Here is a 21,698-nt window from a genome sequence, read left to right as displayed (position 1 = left end):
ATCTTAACCTCAGTTGTTGCCATCTAGGCAAATTGCATGAACAGCATGCATATCATTAATGCTTTCAGGAGCATGAGATGTACCTTCTGGAGAGAAGAGGAGAATAATTAGAAATGTAGAAAATAACGAATAATAACTTTGGGGTAGTTTTTTATAGTATGAGACAGAGAAGTGTTGCCAGATAACCAAATGTCTTTACCACATTTCTAAAAATGTTTTGTGAAGGCATAAAAAATCTGATGCAGAAGCTGATGGGGCAGCTGATGAACTGTGATATAGAGGTGGATTCATTGGAAGATGAGGACTGTGTGCAGGTTTCACAGAATAGAATACGCTGTTCAATGCCTTCTCTTGTCAGCTGGTATGAGAATGCAACAAAGGTATGTTGTTGGCATTATTTTATCCCCAGTTTATGAAAACTCCTGACCTTTAGATATGTTTAAAACAGAAAATTTAGTAACTCAGCTTTCTGTGAGAAAATGCCAAAGGTTAATTTTTAATGTAATACTAAAAAATAATGAGATATTGGGGTGATTTGAATATAATACGTGACAAGTAAAGCAAATGTGGAATTAGTTACTGATGATGTATGAATGTCAGAATTCTGACACTCAGGCAGGGAATACTATTTTATCATATGTTTAATTGGGAACTGAAAGCCTAAAATGCAGTATCAGCTTCATGCCAAATGCTTTTCTCCCTGGAGTGCTGAGATATTTTGTTTATTGAAACAAAACTTTATAGAAGAACAGCCATCCAGGGCAAAGGTACTGTACTAGTGCTACTGAGCCATGATATCATCTGCAGCCCACACTGCATTGGCAAGCAGTAAGGAAATAACTTTCAAAATGTTTTTGTATTTTTGTGTTTGCTAAACCTATTGAAGTTTTAAGTTTTGTTTCTGTCATGAATACAAATTACAACTGATTTTCTAATGACCTCATCAAAGCAGTGTGATAAACCAAAGTGTACTGAGTGCATACTGTTTTTATTACTGGGTAAAGATATAGAAAATAAGGAATGTCTGTGTACACAATTCAGGTCTTCTCCCTCTTTCCCAACAAAACTCCACCAGTTCTGTCTCTCAGAGCTATTCTTGTCACTGTTGGACTGTGTATTTAAAATCTATTTATTCTTTGTACTTCATGCTGTGCCAAACAGAGGGAAGAAAAATGGCAGTTCTAGGTGCTCAGAATAAATACAGCTGACAAAAAGTCAGTCATGTCACTTTGGAGTATTATAATATCATAGATATGAGTCAGTCTTTTTTATTTTGCTGGCTTCTGTATATTAATGTTTAATTAACGGCTTTAAAGAAAACAGATTCTGAAACTCCAAGCAAAAAAAGAAATTCCTCCTCTAGACACTGGCAGTCTCCTCCAGTTGTAGTCATATTCAAAGACATGGAAAGTTTCACCACAAAAGTTCTTCAAGACTTCATAGTCATCAGCAGGTAATGTGACTTGAACTTCAGTTCTTCCACTCATTTACCCATTTTCTATTTGCAGCTGTTTTGAAATGTAACAGTGAGGCCAGTGAAGCACTGGAATCAAATATTGGTGCTGCTTCTTTGCAGCAGTGACTGTGCAGAAACCTGCTTGCTAGGTTTTAGGGTAAATTACGCTAGAGCTAAACTTGAGACTGTGAACCAGAGTGCCTAAGGGCCAGGCTGAGATAAGGGGTGGCTGATTTAACTCTTCACATAGTAGGATTTACTGGCACTAGTTGTTACAGAATTTGTGAATGTGAAAGTAAGTTTTTAAGATGTTTAGATCTTTTAAAATTGTTTGCAGAGTATATTTTTGTGTGACTACTGATGTAATGCTGATGCTTAAAGGCCGCTCGCTTACGAATAGGGGTGTATATAAAACTTCCCCAGCTGGGTAGAATCTGTAATCAGCAGCTGACTTCTTCAGGGGCTCCTGTACTTCTGTTCTTCTTTAGCCTGTCTTCTTTAATGCAATCTCAGGCATGCTAATCAAAAACTCATGCTGCTCTCCAAAAAGAGCATCTTGCACTCAAGTCTTCCGCTAACACTGGGGACTACATTTGGAGCTGTTAGAATTGAGGCTGCAGTACGTGATGTTACCTCTGAACAAGGCCTAGGCAATTCACTTGCTGTGCCACCAGCAAGAAATTGTACAGCTTGTGTTGTTATCTTCATCTCAGTCTTAAACATGTTTAATAATGAAGGTGAAGTGGGTAAATGTGACAAGTTCCTCTGATTTGTTAATCACAAGTTCTGATGTTTGTCTTCAGCAATTTCTTTTGAGGAGTTAGAGAAATGAAGTAATTGTGGGATAAAGATTAAAATCCAAAGTCAGAAAGTTGCTGTGGCAAAAACAAAGGAAAAGAATAAACTGACAATTTTAACCTAGAAGGTATTTAAGATAGCATATTTTGTACCTCCATTAAACTATTAAAAATGGAAAATAATGATGACATGATACTGAAGACACTGTATTTTGTATAGATTGTATGCTGTTCTCAAGGAATACACATTCAGTCCTGATTTTCAGTTCTAAAGCAAATACTAAAAAATTATTTGACGAGGAAGATTAATCTGGAAAAGTTGGATTTTTTTTTAAAGTGTGAGTGGAACACACTTAAAAAAGAGATGTTTCATATTTGTTTTGAATTTATTAAATGTGTAAATCTTGTAAATTTTCTTGGTTATTACCTATTTAATGTATCTTCTTATTTTTTCTCTGTATCTTTGAAAAAATCCTATTATAAGACTCAGTTCTCTGAATATAACTTTTTGGGAAGGTAGGATCAGTACAAGACTAACTGAAATTGTGCTTTTTGTGCCACTTTCTGAAATTTGAATCCAAGAATGGAATTTCATTTTCTCGTCTACTTCAGGTCCTTAAATAGCATCCTTGCTTTTTAATTTCATTCCACGTCAACTCTTTTTTTGGTTTAACTCTTCTTTTGGTTTACCGGCAGCAAATATTTGATTTACCCCTTTCTGCATTTAAACTCAGTGCTGTAGTAGGAATATAATGCGTTTGTTACCCAAGCTTCTATAATGTAACTGTTACTTTTTCTGTCCTTCCCCCATTATCTAGTCAGCATATCCATGAATTACCTCTAGTGCTGATTTTTGGAATTGCTACATCACCAATGATTATCCACAGACTACTTCCTCACTCAGTTTCCTCTCTGCTGTGCATAGAGCTTTTCCAGTCCCTTTCCTGTAAGGAGCACCTGTCTACTATAATTGACAAGGTAATTCCCTTTCTAAATAGAAATGAGGAGTGTGTGTATGTGTTGAAGCACAGTTTACATCTGTGGCCTTTAAAGGCAGGTTTGTCTGAAGGTTTTGGAAAGGACTCTGTTCCTGAGAGGTGTGGGTTTTAGATATTTCTACTTGCAGCTGCAGAGTAGTGCAATACTGAGAGTGTCCTTCTCATACTGAGACACACACACACACACACACCTGCTTTCATCTTTCATTTGCATTGCCTTGTGCAATTACACCATGACATTCACACTTCTTCATTAAAGTTGAGCTGTGATTTCAGTTTTACTTTGTTCCAGAAAAAGATAGCTTTGAAATTTAGCTAAAATTCTGAAAAAATAATATTCAGCCTGAGTTTTGCCACCTGTGAAACATTAGCTGAGTTATCCATATGTTCAAGCCATATAAATGTTGTGCCTGTGGGTTCTTGATAGACCACAGGATTTCCAAAATCTCTGTTACACTTGCTGAAAGTAGTTGCATCGTTGTTTATTACAGCAGTCTCTGTTCCATTTGTAATTTTACAAAAATAGCATTAAGCAAAATTAACTTAAAATGTATTTGTGAAAGATAGCTATGAAAATGTGGCAAAATAATAAACTGAAAATCAGTCTTTGCATGGGTATTTTAGTAGAAATACTGTTTTTAGAAGCTGGCAGTGTATGTCGTATCTCATTTAGTTCAATGTTAACACATACTAAGAGTTGTATCAAGTTGTATATGTAAGTTTTACTGATTAGAATTCAGGAGAAAATTTCTGCTGTGGCTACCTTTTCTTTTTGTCTCCCTTCTAGCTGCTTCTGACATCTCAGTTTCCCTTTAAACTGGGAGAAAAAGTTCTGCAGGTTCTTATCAACATATTCCTGTACCATGACTTTTCTGTCCAGAATTTTATCAAAGGATTTCAGGTAGGCAATGCTAACAAGAATTCAAATTATGGTTGTGAAAACAAAGCGTAATTACTAGGTGCTGAAAGATTTCTTAGGTCCTAGTATTACTAAATTGAATGAAAAAATATCCTTTGGGAACAGTTTGGTTGGTGAACAGATGGATATTTTAAAATCTTTACTGATAAGGGTTTAAGAGCAACTTGTAGGACCTGTATGAAGAAGCAAATAAAAGCTCACTCTGCCACAAACCCCAAGATATTTTAAGGTTACATTTAAAAGGGTGACCTGGCTTAGTGGGCAGAAAGAGCTGCATTTTGCTGTAGATTAATTTGTAGCTTTCTAACACCCCTGGCAGAACTCCCCAGTCTGATCATCTGTACCAGCTCCTTGGACTCTGGTTTGTCTTGATGTGAGTAGGCTACAGCAGTGTCTCTTTCCCACTTGAACTCCTCTAGCACAATTTCTGGAAGCACACTTCTTGCCTTTTCAGGGAAATAGGAGCTGCAGGGTCATTTACTTGTGCTCTAAGCAGTTGTGTAGCAATGTGGGAGTTACATTTACCCTCTCAGGAGACAAACTGGAAGAGCTCAGGGGTTTCAAAAAGAGTCTCTACAGAGCATGATAATTAAGTTTTTATTGTCTGAGATAGTTCTTCATGTCTAGATGTATTTCTGTGTCTAGGTCTCCTTGTAGCTTTTGTGGATTGCAGGCAAGAGTTCCCTGAAGAATTTGTAGTGCCTGTCATCTCTTTTAATGCAGGGTTGTGAAATGGTTTCTTTTATGCCTAGTTCCATGTATGAACCTGCTAGTAAAATATGCCCTTTTAATGTCATAGACATTTAGAGCTTCTCTGATTTTTGGATATATGACTCAATGATTACACGTGGCCAGGAGAAGTATCCTGGCCATAGTACCTCTTCCTGAAGACAGACCTTTGTGGGCTTTCACAGATTTCAGCCCCTCTTGTTTGAAAGAGTGATCAAAATTTAGTACTTCTGCATTGGCTGGTGTGACAACGCAAATACAAGTTTTAGACCTTACAGTGTAAGACTGTGTCCTTGTGTGTTAAAAGTATTCAAGGATGAAGCAATTTCAGATGAGATTTTCGAAGTGATAAATACAAGAGATCACCATCATTGGTGATCTCATATATGATGTCATTATATTACATCATATATGTCATATAATGATGATGACGTCATATATGATGATGTCATTATATCTAGGCATGACGTTACATAAGAGGGAAAAGCTGAGGTACTGGAAATGAATAACACATATAGCAAAGAAGGTTATTATGTGACTGTGTACAGCTGTATAATCAATGTCCTGTAGTGACTTACAGAATATTTATGAATTGTAATTAATTTTTTTAAAAGGAGTACCATTACTACCATTGTAGTATCTGCAGTGTAGTAGTAAGAAAGCATTAAATGTAGATATAGCAGGGAGATTGAATTTTGTTAACATCTGTGGTTCTTGGTTTGTTTTTCAGCTCTGTATTGTGGAGCACTTCTATTCCCAGCCTCTCAGTGTACTGTGTTGCCACCTGGTAGATCTTAAGAAGAGAGTTTATTCTTTATCACACGACCAGTGTGAAAACATTCGGAGACTGCCCTCTTTTAGAAGGTAAAGGTGGAAATACATTTTTTGGACAATCGTGTTGGCTTTAAAAAAGATCAAAAGAATCTGTAAATGTAGTTTGTGAACACTGTAAACTCATTTGTGCACATTTCTATGGCAAAGGTAAATTGATTGAACAGAGGACATTTCTAAATAACTTCAGGAAGCCTTAATGTTCTAGTCTAGAGAGTACAGCTTCTGCGATGTGTAATCACTTGAATTTACTTTTTTTTCTTCTCATTCTTAATACAGAAACAAGTTATTCTGACAAATAACCATAAATCACTTTTGAACTTGTTAAGCTGATTTGAAGCATAATCTCTAGGGTTTTGGAGTGGCCTTTCAACTTGTTGGATTTGACTGTGATTTTTGAATCTATCCAAAGAAAGATACATACTTCTTATAGCAGCATAAGCATTTAAAATATTTTTAACTCTAGAATCTTCCTTTGCATTCTAATTTTATGTTGGTTTTTTTCCTTGCCATAAGGTATGTGGAAACGCAAGAGTCAGGGAAACAGATTGCACTGCTGACAAATGACAACTTCTTAAAGGTAAAATTTTAGGCATGTCTTTGGAGAACAGAAATAACATGCCCAATGTATCACTTTGTGGAACATAATAAAATACAGGACCAAGATGTATAGTTCTGGATAATGTCTTTCATACAGAATACACTGTGCCTTGTGACCAGTAATGAGGAATTAGGATTGGCAGGTCAAAATTCCGAATCTCTAGGGTTGCCATGTCAGCCTTTATACGAAACTGCACAACTTTCTTACATCAATTTTTAGCTATGTCTAGAAATAAAACTGCTTAAAAAAAAAGAAACAAGGTTTATTTATGGCTAGGTCTTTTCATGCTTACTCAGACTGACTTTCTTGGAAGGTCAGTTAGGTGTTTGAAGAATGTGTAAGTAATCTTGGAGGTTATTTCATAAGCCCTTAATCCTTCTGATTGAACTCATTAGGGCAGAGTCTGTGTCCCAAGGCACACATTCACACTAGACCTCATACAGGATTAAAACTAATTTGTTACATGTTTATCTGAAGCTTTGCCAACTGATTGAAGTCATACTACTACTATTGTGAGCCCTTTAGGAATTCAGCAAATATCTGTTGGTTATTTTCACCATCTGAGCCTTCCCAGTAGAAGCATTGCTGAAGGTAAAGGGTTTCTTCTGACTCTTATTTTCAAGTATTTCTAACCTGTCAGGCAAATGGTACTTGCGTGATGTGTAAGGCCTTTTCATGTGTGAACAACAATCGTAATGGCTGCAGGGGAGGTTAGGAACAGACAACTTTGCAACTGCAGTAACAGAATTCAAGATGAGATATGATTTTACATCATTTTATAATCCATTATCTTCACTGGCAAAAGTAACTTAAGCTGCTACTGTTTCCTTGCCCTTTATTCACACCTGCTTTGAAAGCTGAATACTCATCAGCTTAAACTTTGTGTGTTTTTAACGTTTAATACATGAAATATATATGCAAATTTATATGCTTACATGTTTAATAATAGACTCCTTATTTCACAAGCCTCACCTTTTAACTTTGGGAATGAAGCTGGAATTCTCATGCTTAGGTGCATATGATGCTTCTCACAGATTTTAATTGAAGATACTTGTTCTAATCTCCACAATAGAGGTGGGACCATTACTGCCTTGCCAAGCTGGCAGAGTATTCTGCCTGGGAAAGAAAGGTCCTGCTGCTGCATTAATGAGGTGCTGTTTATTCTGATTCCTGCTAATCTACACTGTCATGCCCAGCTTTGGAAACACTTTCAAGGTCACTATAGTAGTCTTTCACATGAACTTGGTGTTTCAGTACCAGGTCACTTTAGTCTTCCAGCTTAGCTCCTAAACCTGCAATACACATTATCAGTTTCATTTATATTCTGTGTTGTTACCACTTATTTAATGACTATGGGAAGAGTTTCACCTATTTAAAGTAATGAGTTTTAAAAGCAATTCTGCATTGTTATTATTAACAAATCTGTCTAAAAAGTTTCATGGCAAATTTAATTTGAAACTATGTAAATGTGGTATCCTCTGTTCTGGAAATAATATTGCATAGTGTTCTGATGACATTTTTAAACTCTTTCAAAATGGATTATGCCTTTGCACTTCATTATTTGGCAAAATACATTGCTATTTACTTATATTAACTGTATCTATCTTGAGCTAGGACCAAGATGAGGGAAGCATAGATGTACTAATGCTTGGGATTTGGGGAAATAATGTTGATGAAGCAGCATTAGAGAGAACTTGTTTTATTTTCTTAGCTTATTTTGTGAAGGCGATAATTTTTTTCTTAATGATCCTACTTAAAATTAAAATACAAACTTGTGAGTGTCTACCCTAACGTTTTAGAAGTTGCCTTAACAGTTATGTCAGTGACTCCTAAATTTCCATATATAAAAAGTCTATGGGGAGAAAGATTGTTTTTAATAATTTAAAACTTTTTTTAACATCAGACAGCTCTCTGTAGCACTGTCGTTGTTACTTTCAGTCTTTGCAGTCTTCATACCTTTTCTTTACATACGTCTGTACTTCCTTATATTGCCTGTAGACAAGGTTTTGCTTTTCTCTTTGATACCCTTTATTTCAGTTTAACTCTAGAAAACTTCAGTGGCTTATTTTGTTTTTCTATTTGGAATCGTTTGCTCAGAGTTAGGCAAAAGGGCAATAAAGTACGTAGAAGATCCTGTGGTTTCTCCTCTTTTTTTTGACTGAAGACAGAGGAGAGAAGATCTTTTGATTCACAGACTGAAACGTAATGACCACAAAGACTAAATTACTTTAGTACAGTTACTAAAATTTTTGAGTGTGGCTTTCCAGAAGTGTTAATATATGCTTCTATGGCAGGCCAGTGATATTGTGGTGCCATCCAGAAAATTCAGTAGCACTAGTCAATAATTTCTTTCTCTTCAATGTGATTATTTTATTTCTGCAGTTGTCAACACATGAATAAGCAACAGTCAAATTAAAAACACATAGGAGCAGCAACTGAAATATTATTTTTCAGTTGTCTGGTCTTTTTATATACATATAACTAATAAAAGCAACAGCCACCCACAATATAAGAAATAAATTTTGAAATGCATTTGTAGTGTAAAAATGCAAGTTTTTGAGTAAAAGTAGCTACATAACTTCTCACTGCCTGCTAAAGGAATAGAGTATACTCTCATTGCTGTGAGAGGACATTTCAAGACTAAAGGCCTAAATATAGCTGAAAATGGTAAAATAATAATGCTAGTCAATAGCAAATCTCTACTGAGCTGGAGGAAGAAAGTAAAGGTAACAATTATGCAGTGGGAATACAGTGAACTTGTTGAAATACAGCTCATTAACTTAGTGGTCTCAATTTAGGATTGGTGATTTAAAGTCATAACATATCACAATATCAAAACTTCAGAGTCATTTTAAGTGCTTTATGGGAGGGTTAAATGGATGTCAGAATTACTTTTAAAATTGTTCTATCATTGTAGGAAGAAACAGAGAAGTTGCTGGAGGACTTACATGTTTACCATGAAAATTATGTTTCAATTCTGAGATGTCTTCATGTTTTCACATCTTCTCTTCCAAAGTATCCTTTGGGCAAGCAGGTGATATACTGTTTTATGTGGGTCTTGTTGGATTTTGTTGTTATTGTGGTGGGTTTGGTTTGGGGGTTTTTTGCCTCAAAGTACGACATCTAAATAAATATTTACTCTTTATTTACTAATGTGCTGTTTTGCCCCTTGCTTCTTAAAATGGAAAGAGATGCTTTCTTGCTATGGGCAGAGGATGAGAGTATGTGGTTTCTTTACTGTCGTGGATGTAAAGTTATCCTTGTTGGTCAACAGGAAGGAGTTTCTAGGAGGAGGCAGGTGCACGGGTAAGAAAAGAATACACACATTGGCTTTCCCACATCTGAGATTATCTGTGTGCATTGCAGACAATGTATACTCTTTTATCACCTATTAGATCACTGGTCAAATTCAGATGAAGAGACTGAGTTTTTAGCAAACTTCTGTACAGAAAAAAGCAATAGTAGGAGGAGCAGTGATAATTTTGCTCTTAATAGTTCTATTGCTCTGATGTAATTTAATCCATCTTCTCATGCTGAGAGATTTCTTCCAGTACAAGAGCAATTTTATATTCTGTACATGTGCACTTGTCTCTCAGTTCTCAATGTATTCCATACTGTTACTAGAATTTGTCACTGACGACAAAAGCAGCATGAACTGTCCTATTGTTTGAGAATACAAGGATGCTGGGGCATTTGATTGGAGTTCCTTTCTGTTCATGGCAGTTATCTGCACCTGAATGTAAGTTGTAAGAATGGAACCTGGTGCAAAGCAGCAGTCTCCAGCAGAAGCTTAGTTCTGGAAGATATTAAGTGCTCTCATTCCTTTTGCAATCAATTCTGCATCTTTGGAAAACAGGCTCTAAAGGAATTGCATACTGCTTTGAACAGCTTGTTTTAAGATTTCCACATTACTTTGTAAAACATATTATCCTTTCTTCACCTTCTGCATAACAGATCAGGGAGTTGCACTGTGCTTGTTTGGAAAACCAAGTGTGGGAGACAGAGGAGTATGAGTCATCTCTTCAACTAGCAAGGTAATTTTTTTTTTCCCATTTTGTTTCAATACACATGGAAAATATCAGTCATCAGTTATTCTGGAACTTAAAGCTGAGGATATTACCTGTTCACAGCTAGTTTTAGGGTTGTTTGCAAGTGTAATTGGCTGCTGTTTTCTAGTTTGATTTTCTACTGATTTGTATGAAATTCAGCCAGGTTCTAATACCTCATATGTCCTGACTAATTTTGCTGAAACCACTGAGATTACTTCGTGTGAATGAGAACGAGTTGGGTTTTGCACTTTAAATATGATTGTGGTAGATATTATCAATCAAATTACTAGTCTTAGTTGTCTTAAATTTTAATCTGTTGTGAAAATTAGAATCTGTTCTAGATTAATAGTAGTTGAGGCCTTTCTTTTTCATTTTACTGCTTTCCTCCTCTTCCTAGTTTGCCTTCACAGTTTTTACAGGGACTTGAGTTCATTTTTTGTGATACTGTGAGCGTAGGACTTCAGGAGAGCCTGTACTTGTGTTGTCTGTCAGTGTTTAAAATGCCAAAGTCATCAAAGCCAGTTTTCTTGATAGAAAACCTTTCAATTGCTGTGTTGCAGCTACAGACTTATAAATGTGCTTTAAACAGACATATGGCAGTGTCTGTCTCCTGATAGTTGCACTCATTCAAACGATCCCTCGGCTTTATTGCACAAGGAGCCAGTGCAACCCCATAACCATAACTGCCTCTTCCAGACCCTCTGAGCTGCTCAGGTTTGATATGTCTGACAGTAAAACTGCACAGAAAAACATTGTTGGATGGAGGGTAGCTTTCTGGGCTGATACACACACACAAGGAAGCACACTCTTCAAACTGTTTGGCCTTACTGAGTGGTTCTTGCACACAGCCACTTTTCTGTGTTCTTTATCCTCATCCCTTTAAAAGGATTACATGCTTAAGTTGTCATTTCTGAAGTCTTTCCTTTGTGTTCCTTCTCTGACTCTCCTGAATCTTGACAGCACTCAATCACCTCTCAGCTCTTGCCCGCAAATGTATCATTCTGCTTTCCTCTACTGTCTGTCTGTAATCTCTTAATAACTGTTGGCCATTTTTCCTTCTCCTTTTTCTTCTCCTGTGTTTAATTTGCTTTCATCCTCTCTGAATTCATTTGTCTCTTCTCCTATCTCAAAGTCGGTGATCAGATTCTGGCTTGCTCCCCTTTTATTCTTATCTGTTCATCTCCCTCCTGTTGTTCTTCTGGTCCTGGCTCCCACTGTGGGAGCCTCTGAAAGAAATACAGAAATACAGAAATACATCGTTGCTGCTTTCATAGATGATGATTCCATGAGTCTTTTTTTAAACCAGAAATTTTGTCATTTTCCTAACAAAACTTGTCCAACACAATTTTTTAAGTACTTGGAATTCTAGTTGTGAGTATTGTTTCTTCAGCTTTTAACTTCTGTTTGCCTTTTTATGAATAATTGCTCATCTCTGCTTTCCTACATAGGATCTTGCTGTTATCTTTTAGACGAAAATGATAAAATGTAGTCTTTCCCCTTCTACTCACAATCTTTTTTTTCCCCTTCTGCTCAGGTTCAAAAGTTATTCACTGTTCCTTAATATCTCTGCCTTCCTAGGAGTCACATCACCTGTTGATATCCTTATGTTCACCCTTCCCCATCACTTTTCAGTGTTTTTCTGGAATCCTTCTTTTTTTTTCTCTTGTATTTGGAAAATAAAAAATAGAGAAGCTTTAGATCAGCTTATTTCTCATTTTCTAACAAAGTATCTCTTTTGCCTTTCATGAATTAAGTTTGAATATTTGCTGAAGTGTGAAGTGAAGTGTGAAGTTGCTGAAGTGTGTTTCTTTTGTGACTGGCTTGTCTACTTCAGCCTTTCCCTGGACAGGCTTTTATCCCTTCTGCCAGAAGTGGTCTTCTCAGAGATGGTATTTCAGGTAATCAAACTTGAGCAGTCTAGACAGAGTTAACTCTACCTGAGTTTTCCAGAGTCTAGAAGATACCATTGGGCAACAGAGAGAATGTGTGAGCTTTAGTTCATTTTGCATTAATTCCATCAGAAAAGAGACATCAAGAAGATTGGAGATCTCAATCTCACTTGATTGGTTATGTGGAGCTAACGAGCTGGGACATCTCATCAACCTTTTGTATGGCAAAACTTCAACTGTCTGCCCTATTGTCTTCTGTCTAGATATTGTACTCTGGTTTTTGTCTGCTACTTATGGATGGCTTTTCATCACATGCTGCTTATCAGAGTCCTGCCCTTCTGTGACCAATCGTTTTGGTGCTGACCAACCTGGTATCACTTCTTCAGGTGATTCCCCATTTGAGCACTCAGAAGGAGTTTCTGTGGATTTCATTGTAGCTTCCTTTCTTCTCTTTCATAACTTGTCTGAATAATCAGAGATAGATTTATTTAATGCCTTTTGGTTATCTCAGATCTTCCTTCCTGCTTTAAGCCTGACTCCTCACCAAATTAAAATCTTAACCCCACTGAACCTGGCACACCTTGCAGTAGTCTCAAACCTAAAAGATTGCAAAGGATCCTTTACTGTTTTCTCATATGTGATAACTGTCTTCTTGCCTTTTCTTTGGGACCTGTAATCCCATTTTTGTTGTAAATAACTTCTTCTAGAACTTGAAGTTTCCTTTTGAATAATACTTTGGAAATAAAATTGTTCTTTCCCATTCACAGATCTCTAGATCTGCTTATCTTCTCTCCATATTGGGTGTTTAACTGCAGTGTTTTGTCTGGCCTGGAACAAGGCTATCTTGTTTACCCATTATATTATTCAAGACAGTTTCAAAATGTTTTGTGTGGTCGAGGTCACCCTTTCTGTTGTTAAGTCCTGATGCTGTTCTGTACAAAACAAGTGCCTCTGAAGGCAATACCTGACTTGCAAAAATCTGTAACCCTGAAACACATAAACTGAAGTTTTAAATTTTGTTCTTTATACGCATTTAGTATCAAGTGCCAGTTAGAAACTAGAGCTCAAATTGCAATTGTCTCTCCAGATATCCACAGAGCTTCTCCAGCCTCTTCAGAATTCTTCCTTAAATTTCTTAGTCAGTTTTTAGGTAGCTGATATGGAAACTCTCTGCTTGAGACACTGACCACCATCATTGCTTTGATATCTTTTAAATTAAGATTTTGAGACTGGGCAGTGTTGAGTGAGATTTGGGAAAGGCCCTAATAACTAAATAGTAAATGCTGAGCTGGAGGTTGGGCTAGATGATCTCAAGAAATCCCTTCCAACTTGAATGGTTCCAGGATTCTAGTGATGGTTAGATTTATAGCAATTAAATGCAAGAAAAAGCATACAGATTTCATTTGATAGTCATTGTGAGTCAGAGAGATTAATTTTGTGGATACATTCACATAGTGGGGTTTTTTTTACCATTTCATTTACTCTTTTTGGGAATGAGTTCTGAACCATACCATGATTGGGTTTTGGGTGTTGGGTTTTTTTTAATTTTGTTTTGATGTCTGACTCACAGTTTCAAAAATTTCATTTCCTGTGTCCAGCAAGTGTTTTTAGGTAATCAGAAAAACGACTGTTCTGCAGGAAAATGTGAAGGACATCATCACCAAACCTAATTGGTTTGTTTCTCTCTATAAATGACAGCAGGAAAAAAAAATTGTCTTTGCTACAAGATTCAGTGCTTGAAGTGCTGAAGATTTTTTCTTTTAAAAGGAATTTTCCAAATTTTTTTAAAAACTTTTTCAACTAAGAACATTGAAAACTGTTTTATCATTCTGCATTTCAACTTCAGCCAACAATTGTGTCTTTTAGGATGTTGAATAAGACTGATTTGGTAAGCATGCTCCAACAGTGTGTGGAAATTTTGATGTCATCCTCTGGAAAGGAGTTTGATAAGACAGTAGAAAAGTTGAAGGAGTTCTTGACCCAGTTTCAGAATCTAGAAGGTGGGTGTGCACCATCATGTATTCCATTACGCATTATATAAATGCTGTTTTCTAATCTGACCAATAAGTAATCTGACATTTTCCTGAGATGGCCTGACATTGGATTAAATCATCATATTTGCAGGATTTTTTTTTAATATATGCACAAATTTAGGAAATGTTTATATTCTCTACTGGTATGTGGTTTGTGTTTTTTATAATACAGAAGAGTGATATAAGATAAGAAATTGGACAGATCAGCAAACATTATCCCCTAAATCTCTCATACATGTATTTTGAGCATTGTTGCAGATGTTGCAGTTGTTAAAAACAAACTGTTTTTAAAGATAAATAGCAGCAGGCTTCCTTATGAGGTGGTATTTAACCCAAATGTAAGTGAGGTTCCTCCCCCTGCATTGAGAGCTAGGACCCCAAGTGCCAGTTGTCAGCTCTGCTGACAGGCTGTGACTGGTCAAGCCCCTGGATTTGATTGTTCATGGTAGAGGACATACTTCAAAGTTTAGCAAGGCAAATGAGTAGCAGCATTCTGTCTTTTGGAGGCAGTTTAACTGAAACTACTATATGCTCTCTGAAATAGGAGTATGATGTATTCCAGCATTCTTCTGGAGAATAGGAATGTCGTTGCTTGCTCTGAATTATGGAGAAGCACTCCCCAAAGATTAGTTTTTGAAGATTAATTGGTTATGATCTGGTCTGTTTCATGCATATTAATTAAGCTCGTTATCAGTGTGGTTGCTATACAGCATTTGGACAAGCAGGCAACAACCCTCAGATGCAGTCAATATTAATTATAATAGTCACACTACACTGTAGGGTTAACTGAGTGTTGTCCAAAAGAATCTGATCTTGTCTGTACCATATATTTTTAATAGTTGTAGTAAAAGCAGAGCTATGGTAGAGAAAATAGGTCATCACTTTGAAAAAGCTGTGTATGTCACTGCTGGTACTAGCACTGAGGAATCTGAACTAAAATGAAAAACTAAAGGTTTGTCTAGTTCGGAAAAAAAGAATTAAAGCAAAAGGCTTTTAAGTAGTTGGATTCCTACCTTGAGGAAATAAATAAGGAACAATAACTCTGGGATTCAGAACTTGCAGAACTATAAAGCAAAAAAGGTAGTATTTATTTTCACTTAGGATTTGAAGATGGTTTTAAAATAGAGAAGATCTACTGAATCCATGAATTATCTTAGTTTGTTTTCAAAGTGGATTTAAGCTCCAAAGGAAAAGTGAGAAGGGCAAGTTAAGATGTACTGTATGTGACTAGATTGCTGAGTTAGATAACTTCTTACTTTATATTTATGTGATGGTATTGATCTTTAGTGCGCGTTCTCAGATGTCTGCCAAAATGTGAGGTACCCAAATTTCCCATAGAGCTCTTAGAGTGATAGTCCAAAATACTATTTTTTATAACAACAACAAAGTCCATTGTCCTGACTGCCTAATGAACTGAAAAACAAAATAATGAAGCTTGAGCAAACAAAATGTCTTCACATTCAGTCTCTTGAGCTGAAAATTTGGAAAATAAAAAAATACATTGGTGTGCCAGTGGAGAGGAAGTTTTCCAATTTGAAGTCTTCAACACTCAGACAAATGTCCACAGGACCCTGGAAGATACCAAATTGTTCTCTGAAGGTCACCAAAAAGCCTTTAAATATCATGATTGTCACTGCTGATAGAGCTTTACCTGTGATGTGTGGGTGGAATCTCCATCTGCCATCTTCTTAAGTAAGGCAAGAAATCTAGGTTCCTTTTGTTCTGATTATCACTCATCCTAGCACTGACTGTGCTTTGGGAGGTTTTGCTTCTTTGTTTTTACCTAAAAAATACTAATAATTGGTGTAATTGATCACCAAATTCTATGTCCTTGAAGGTGAAATTTTCTTATAAATTACAGTGAGAATAAAACTGGGCAATGAAGTACCTTAGCATGCTTCTGTTTGCTGCTCTGGTTGCAGTTTCTGGGTTAGGTAGGGACAACTCATTTCTTACTCATTTTTCTGCACATGAGAAGGGAAAAAAAATGCAGCATGTGGCTTTTTGAATATTCTAAAAGCATCAGTAGTACCTAGTCCTAATCTGTCCAATTAACAAATGTTGAGAGTATGACCTAGGATGACCTAAACAGAATTAAAGTGATGTGCAAGGCTTGTGCTGGGCCTTTGCTCAGGGCTGAATTGTTACTTAATCATTGTTGGCTAAACTGTACTGCAGAGTTATTTTTTAACAATCTTTTACAAGATGCAAGACCCAAAAGCTCCCTGTGATCGAGTCTATGTGAACAAGGAGCTACCGAGTACTTGGGAGATTGCTTGGGTTAGGAAGTTTATGTAGGAAAAGTCTACCCCACATATCAAACATTAGTTTTGTTCTAGTAGCAGAAGCTTCCCAAGAACGAGATGTGTCCGTATCGTCACAAAAGGAGCTCCAGAAGAAGACAGACCTTTATCACCTCCAGAAGGTTAGGCCTGCCTAGGCTTTACTGACTGGTTCCTTAAATTAATGTTTTGAAATGCTCATGGTTAGTTCTTCCTAGCTTGCTGGAGCGCTGAATAAAGGGCTGTGTGTGAGTCTCTCATCTTAAAAATGAATGAATAAGTACCAACTATGTATTTCAGGCCTTCCTGACACATAGAAAATTATAGAAAATATCTGTCATAAACCAGGATTTTAAAATGCAAATTAGATATTTCCTTTTTATTTAACTTGTAATTTAGACATTCTGCCTAACACATATTTCTTTGAATTTCTCAAACTCCTACGGGTTTAAGAACTGAATACATTGGCCTAAATAAAAATAACTGCATAATTACATTTCAAACATCATCAGTGAGAACATGCTGGCAAAAATTAATTATACATGTTAAACATATAGATTGTGTTCTCCAGAGAATAACTGCCTCCCATGTAGTCTTATGCACCACTTTTTTTTAAAGACTTTGTTGGAGTTGAAGGAATCAAGGAGGTCTAAGAAACTGACGAAGTTTGAAATGCTTCGTTTTGAAGTTGTTGACTATATAGACACACTTGTAAGGTGAGCCTTCCTGTTTTATATTCCTGCATTAGTTTGCACCATAAGTTGCAAAATGAAATTTTACTAACATGTTAATCTTGTCAAAATTGTGTCTTGGTCCCTGTAGCACACTTTTTTTTCCCTTCCTATTCTTTCTTTGAGGGCTCTAAAAATAATAACTAAAAAAACTGAAACCAAACAAACCACACTTCTTTTCCAATAGATCAGTTGAAATAATTGGGAAACAAATTGACCAACCTACTTTGGCTACTGAGACAGTGTTGACTGAGGAGTGGGTATAAGTGGCAAAATAAAGTCGAGTCTTTACCCTAATCTTTGCTGATCTGTTCTACTTATGAAATGTACAGATGTCAAGTGTGATATCCTGTCCATTTTGGGAACTGTTTTGGTGAGCAAGCCATAGCAGATGCAGTTTTGGAGGCAGCTCTGCAGTGGAAAATGTGAAAGGCTTGTTGTGGTGGGGGAAGAGATGAAGGCATTTGTTAATTATAGAGGGTTGGGGGGAGGCAGAGAAGCTAATAGAAGTATGACTGCCAAGCAAAAAGCTTCAGATAGGAAGACAAAGATGAGCAGAGACTCATGATGAGGCCTTGAGATGGATAAGCAAGATCTCTGGAGTACTTGACTGGATTAGCACTGTAGCTGCTGCCCTTATTTTTGAATTTGTCAGTGTCCCAGCTGGAGTTCTATGCTAAATCCATTAGATGTAGTGTTGATAATAACACTTCTCTGCATAAAAGTTCATTTCAGTGCTGTTCATCTTGTTTTTCAGAGATTTTTTCAGTAATGGATGAGAAATATGCATTTTTGTAGTTTGCAGCAGATTTGTGCTGTTTCCCTTAGGCTGAAGCTTTTGTCTCCCCCACTCTCCCCATTCCTCATGCTTTTCCAGAAAATACCTTGTTCCTGCAGACACCAGGACCCTGCATGAGATTGTGTATTTCAATGCAGCCACTGTTCTCCGAGGGCACTTGAATGCTGCCCCCAGGACTGCGCTGCACACAGCTTTAAATAACCCACACTGGTATCTGAAGGTAAGGAACAAGTGGGCTCTTTGGGTGCTGGAGTAGTTCTGGAAGGCTCTGTGAGGATGGTGTGCAGGGCTGAGTTGTGCTGTTTCATGAAGCTTGGCACATATTCAGCTGTTTTGCAGAGAACTAGCAAGTGCTGATAAGCAACTGGGGACTTTGTTCAAAGAGCTGGGGAATCTGTCTGGCAAAGGTAATTCTGGAAAGGAGTTCTGTAGGAGGAATCCATTTTTCAGAGTGTGTTCTAGCCATGGTATTTTCTTTCTTCTGTAGATGTAGCAGTAATTTTGTCCTCCACTGCTATTAGGATGACTGTCCACTGGGAAAAATAAAGTGTCTGTTACTCTTTCCAGAGACTTTCTTAGTAGGGGTGGTGCTCTGTCCTCACTATGTAGATTAGCTGTTCAAGTGGAGTTATAACATTAAGATAGTGTAAATTTAGGTAAGGTAAAGGCTGTTCAAATGGAGTCATAACATTAAAATAGCATAAATTTAACAGTCTATTTAACCAAGTCCTTGATGTTCCACTGTAATTTGATTTTAATACTTGTTGTGCATTAATATCCAATGTTTTCTGAGTCCAAGGAAAGGAATAGTCCTTGATTCTATCAGCCTAACCCTGCCTTTTTCTAGAAGAAAAAAGTAGACTCTTCTCCATTTCTTTTATAAGTCAATCTGAAAGGATGACCAAAAGCAAGAAATAGACTTGGATTTGGAAAAGGAGTGAACATACATTTCTGTTGTCCTTGATTATAGAAGGTACTTGAAGTAGTTCTTATGCCCTAACATTTTTCTGAAAATACTAATCATAATTTTGAAAAAAGTATTGGTTGTATCTGTATCTGAGTAATGCACTACTTGAGTCCGGAAAGGCTGATAAAGATCAGCCTTTGAAATCTACAACCTGATTTGTATTGGGTTTGTTGGCACTGTCCTCGATTTGAATGAGGGTTATCAGTTTTGCAGGAGTTATTACTAAAACAATTTATGAAGCTTATTTGTGAGAACAGTAGTTAGCAAGTCACCATTAAAGAAACATAATATGAACTTCAGTTATTTATATTTTTAGAAAACCTTTAAATATATAGACTAGGACAGCCAAGAAAATCTAGCTACTGATGTCTTTAATAAGTATTCTATTCTCTTTGATGAGTTGACAAGATTTAAAGCCCTCTGTCATCCTGTACTTTGTACTTGGACATGCTTTAACATATTTCCAATGTTTTCTGAGAAGATTATGAAGTTTTGGCATAGCTTCTAACAGTAGCATTGTTGGCTGAGTACCCTGCTTAGCATTTTAATCCATGTGAGTCAAATATTTTCTATGACTTCTGCATGGTTTGTGTTTTTCTACACCATGAGCAGAGCAAAGTTCTCCAGAACTGTTCCTTCCAGAAGGCCAGGACAGCAAAGTGCTTCTGTAGAGTCCCAGTGAATGATTAATACGTGATGCACTGCTTACAGGAGTCCAGTTCAGTTATTTATTTAGCAAAATGTTAATCAAGGGTCATATTTATTGGGTGCGGGGAGAAAACCCCCAAAAAACTGCACCAAGCCCAGCATAATTCTGGTTTCACTGATCCCTTGGAAATTTAACAAGCTGAAACTTGGGATACCAGCTCCCGTATCAGGGAAAGGGGGATTTGGTCCTTGGGATAAGAGCATTGATTTCAGAGCAAGGTATGGTGTGTCCTCTGTCTGGCCTTGGGGCAGGGTCAGGCAAGAGCAGTTCCTCATCAGCTGTGTTCTGGGTTGCTCCCACTGCTGTTCTCTTCCTTTGAGGGCAGCACCTCTGTGCTCTACAGATGGTTTCACAAGTGGCTGCTCATTGTAGTGCAGCTTCCTGCTTGTCAGCCTGGTGATTTCCTCTCAGGACCACACAGTGTGCTGCAGCCTCACAGCCGAGGTTTCCTTGCTGGCAGCTGCAGCTCCCTCCAGCTGCACTGCGGAGGCTTGGCCCAGTTATCACCAGGGAGGCTGGGATCTCTCTGGTGCTGCCACAGATGAACCTGTTCCAGGAGTGTGCAGTTGCTCTGGAAGTTGGGTCCTCTCTTGATTGTGACAACTGTCCTGACCTTAAAATTAGAAAATCAATGCAAAGGGTCCAGGACTGCCAGGTTGGCACATGGGTGAGTAGTAGGAAACCACAGAGCTGACTGCTATAGGAGAGGGGAAGAGAGAAGAGTGTAGTGTTATCCTTCTGATCCACAAGATCTAGATCAGCCAGAAGAGTAACCTCGTATGTGCCAGGTACTAACACAGAAATATTTGAAACTATTATGGTACACTGCTGAGTTACAGGAGTGTACCGTAATACTCCTGAGTTCCTGATAAACTAATGTCAGCAGTGTAACATTGTGAGGAGTTAGCCATATTTCTCTGGATTTTTTCTGGAAACCATCTTGTAATGAACTGAGAGATACTAACCTATGGTCTACAGCTTTTATGTTCCTTTTAAAGGAGAGTAAATAAACTTGAAAATTGCTAGTGTTCTAGAAATTGTGAAATGTCTCATAAGTACCAGAGTCCAAACTGGAGCTGAGTCTCAAAAATTGCAGGAATTGAGATCTATGGGTAAACTACATTTCTTGAGCAAAGTTATATTCTTTGCCTAGCCTTCTTTCCTGTCTTGAAATTAGTCTTTTGAAGGTGTCTGTCATTGCTACAGCTTTATAATTTCCCACAAGTTGCTTGTATATTTTACTAGCACATGAAAGTCTTTCAGAACAAACTTCTATGAGCTGAAAGGAATGATCAGTGGTTGTTTTCATGGTACAACAGCTGACTACTTAGAGAGCATGAAACTGAAATGAAATGCTGTAAATTTCTGCAGCTGTACAGAGACTTTTGCCTCTGGCTCAAGTGGCTTTTCAGCTTTCCAAGTAAATGATTCAATGCTGATGACCTGAATCCAAAAGACTGGAAAGCTGCCCAGCAGAAAAGGACCTGGGGGTGCTGGTCAGGAGTGGCTGAACATGAGCCAGCTGTGCCCAGGTGGCCAAGAAGGCCAGTGGTGCTTGACCTGGATCAGCAATAGTGTGGCCAGCAGGACTAGGGCAGGAATTGTCCCCCTGTTCTCAACACTGGTGGGGCTGCATCTTGAGTTCTGTGTCCAGTTCTGGGCCCCTCACTCTAAAAAGGACATTGAGGGGCTGGAGCATATCCAGAAAAGGACAACAAAGCTGCTGAAGGGTCCTAAGAGGAGCAGCTGAGAAAGCAGGGGTTGTTCAGCCTGAAGAAAAGGAGGCTCAGGAGAGACCTTACTCTACAGCTGCCTGAAAGGAGGTTGTAGCCAGGTGAGGGTTGGCTTCTCCTCCCAGGGAGTCCACAACAGGACAAGAGAAAATAGCCTCAAGTTGCACCAAAGGAG

General features: G+C 37.6%; 1 protein-coding gene across 3 annotated transcripts in view; it reads left to right on the top strand.

Annotated features, from left to right (window-relative positions):
- Positions 1–21,698, top strand: part of ORC3 (origin recognition complex subunit 3) — a 35,336-nt gene that overhangs the window by 9,906 nt on the left and 3,732 nt on the right. For 2 of the 3 annotated variants that reach the window (XM_083856473.1, XM_083856471.1), the window contains exons 6-17: positions 226–380; positions 1,317–1,453; positions 3,072–3,231; positions 4,039–4,152; positions 5,630–5,763; positions 6,247–6,310; positions 9,249–9,365; positions 10,286–10,365; positions 14,136–14,269; positions 16,642–16,727; positions 17,203–17,300; positions 18,193–18,334. In XM_083856473.1, coding sequence (XP_083712599.1) covers positions 226–380; positions 1,317–1,453; positions 3,072–3,231; positions 4,039–4,152; positions 5,630–5,763; positions 6,247–6,310; positions 9,249–9,365; positions 10,286–10,365; positions 14,136–14,269; positions 16,642–16,727; positions 17,203–17,300; positions 18,193–18,334 — 1,421 coding nt within the window. The remainder of the gene's footprint in view (positions 1–225; positions 381–1,316; positions 1,454–3,071; positions 3,232–4,038; positions 4,153–5,629; positions 5,764–6,246; positions 6,311–9,248; positions 9,366–10,285; positions 10,366–14,135; positions 14,270–16,641; positions 16,728–17,202; positions 17,301–18,192; positions 18,335–21,698) is intronic. The other variant, XM_083856472.1, reaches the window with a different exon arrangement.

The sequence above is a fragment of the Zosterops lateralis genome (genome assembly GCF_965231275.1).
Source record: "Zosterops lateralis genome assembly, chromosome: 3".
NCBI lineage: Eukaryota > Metazoa > Chordata > Aves > Passeriformes > Zosteropidae > Zosterops > Zosterops lateralis.
This window is presented reverse-complemented; position numbering and strand designations above follow the sequence as displayed.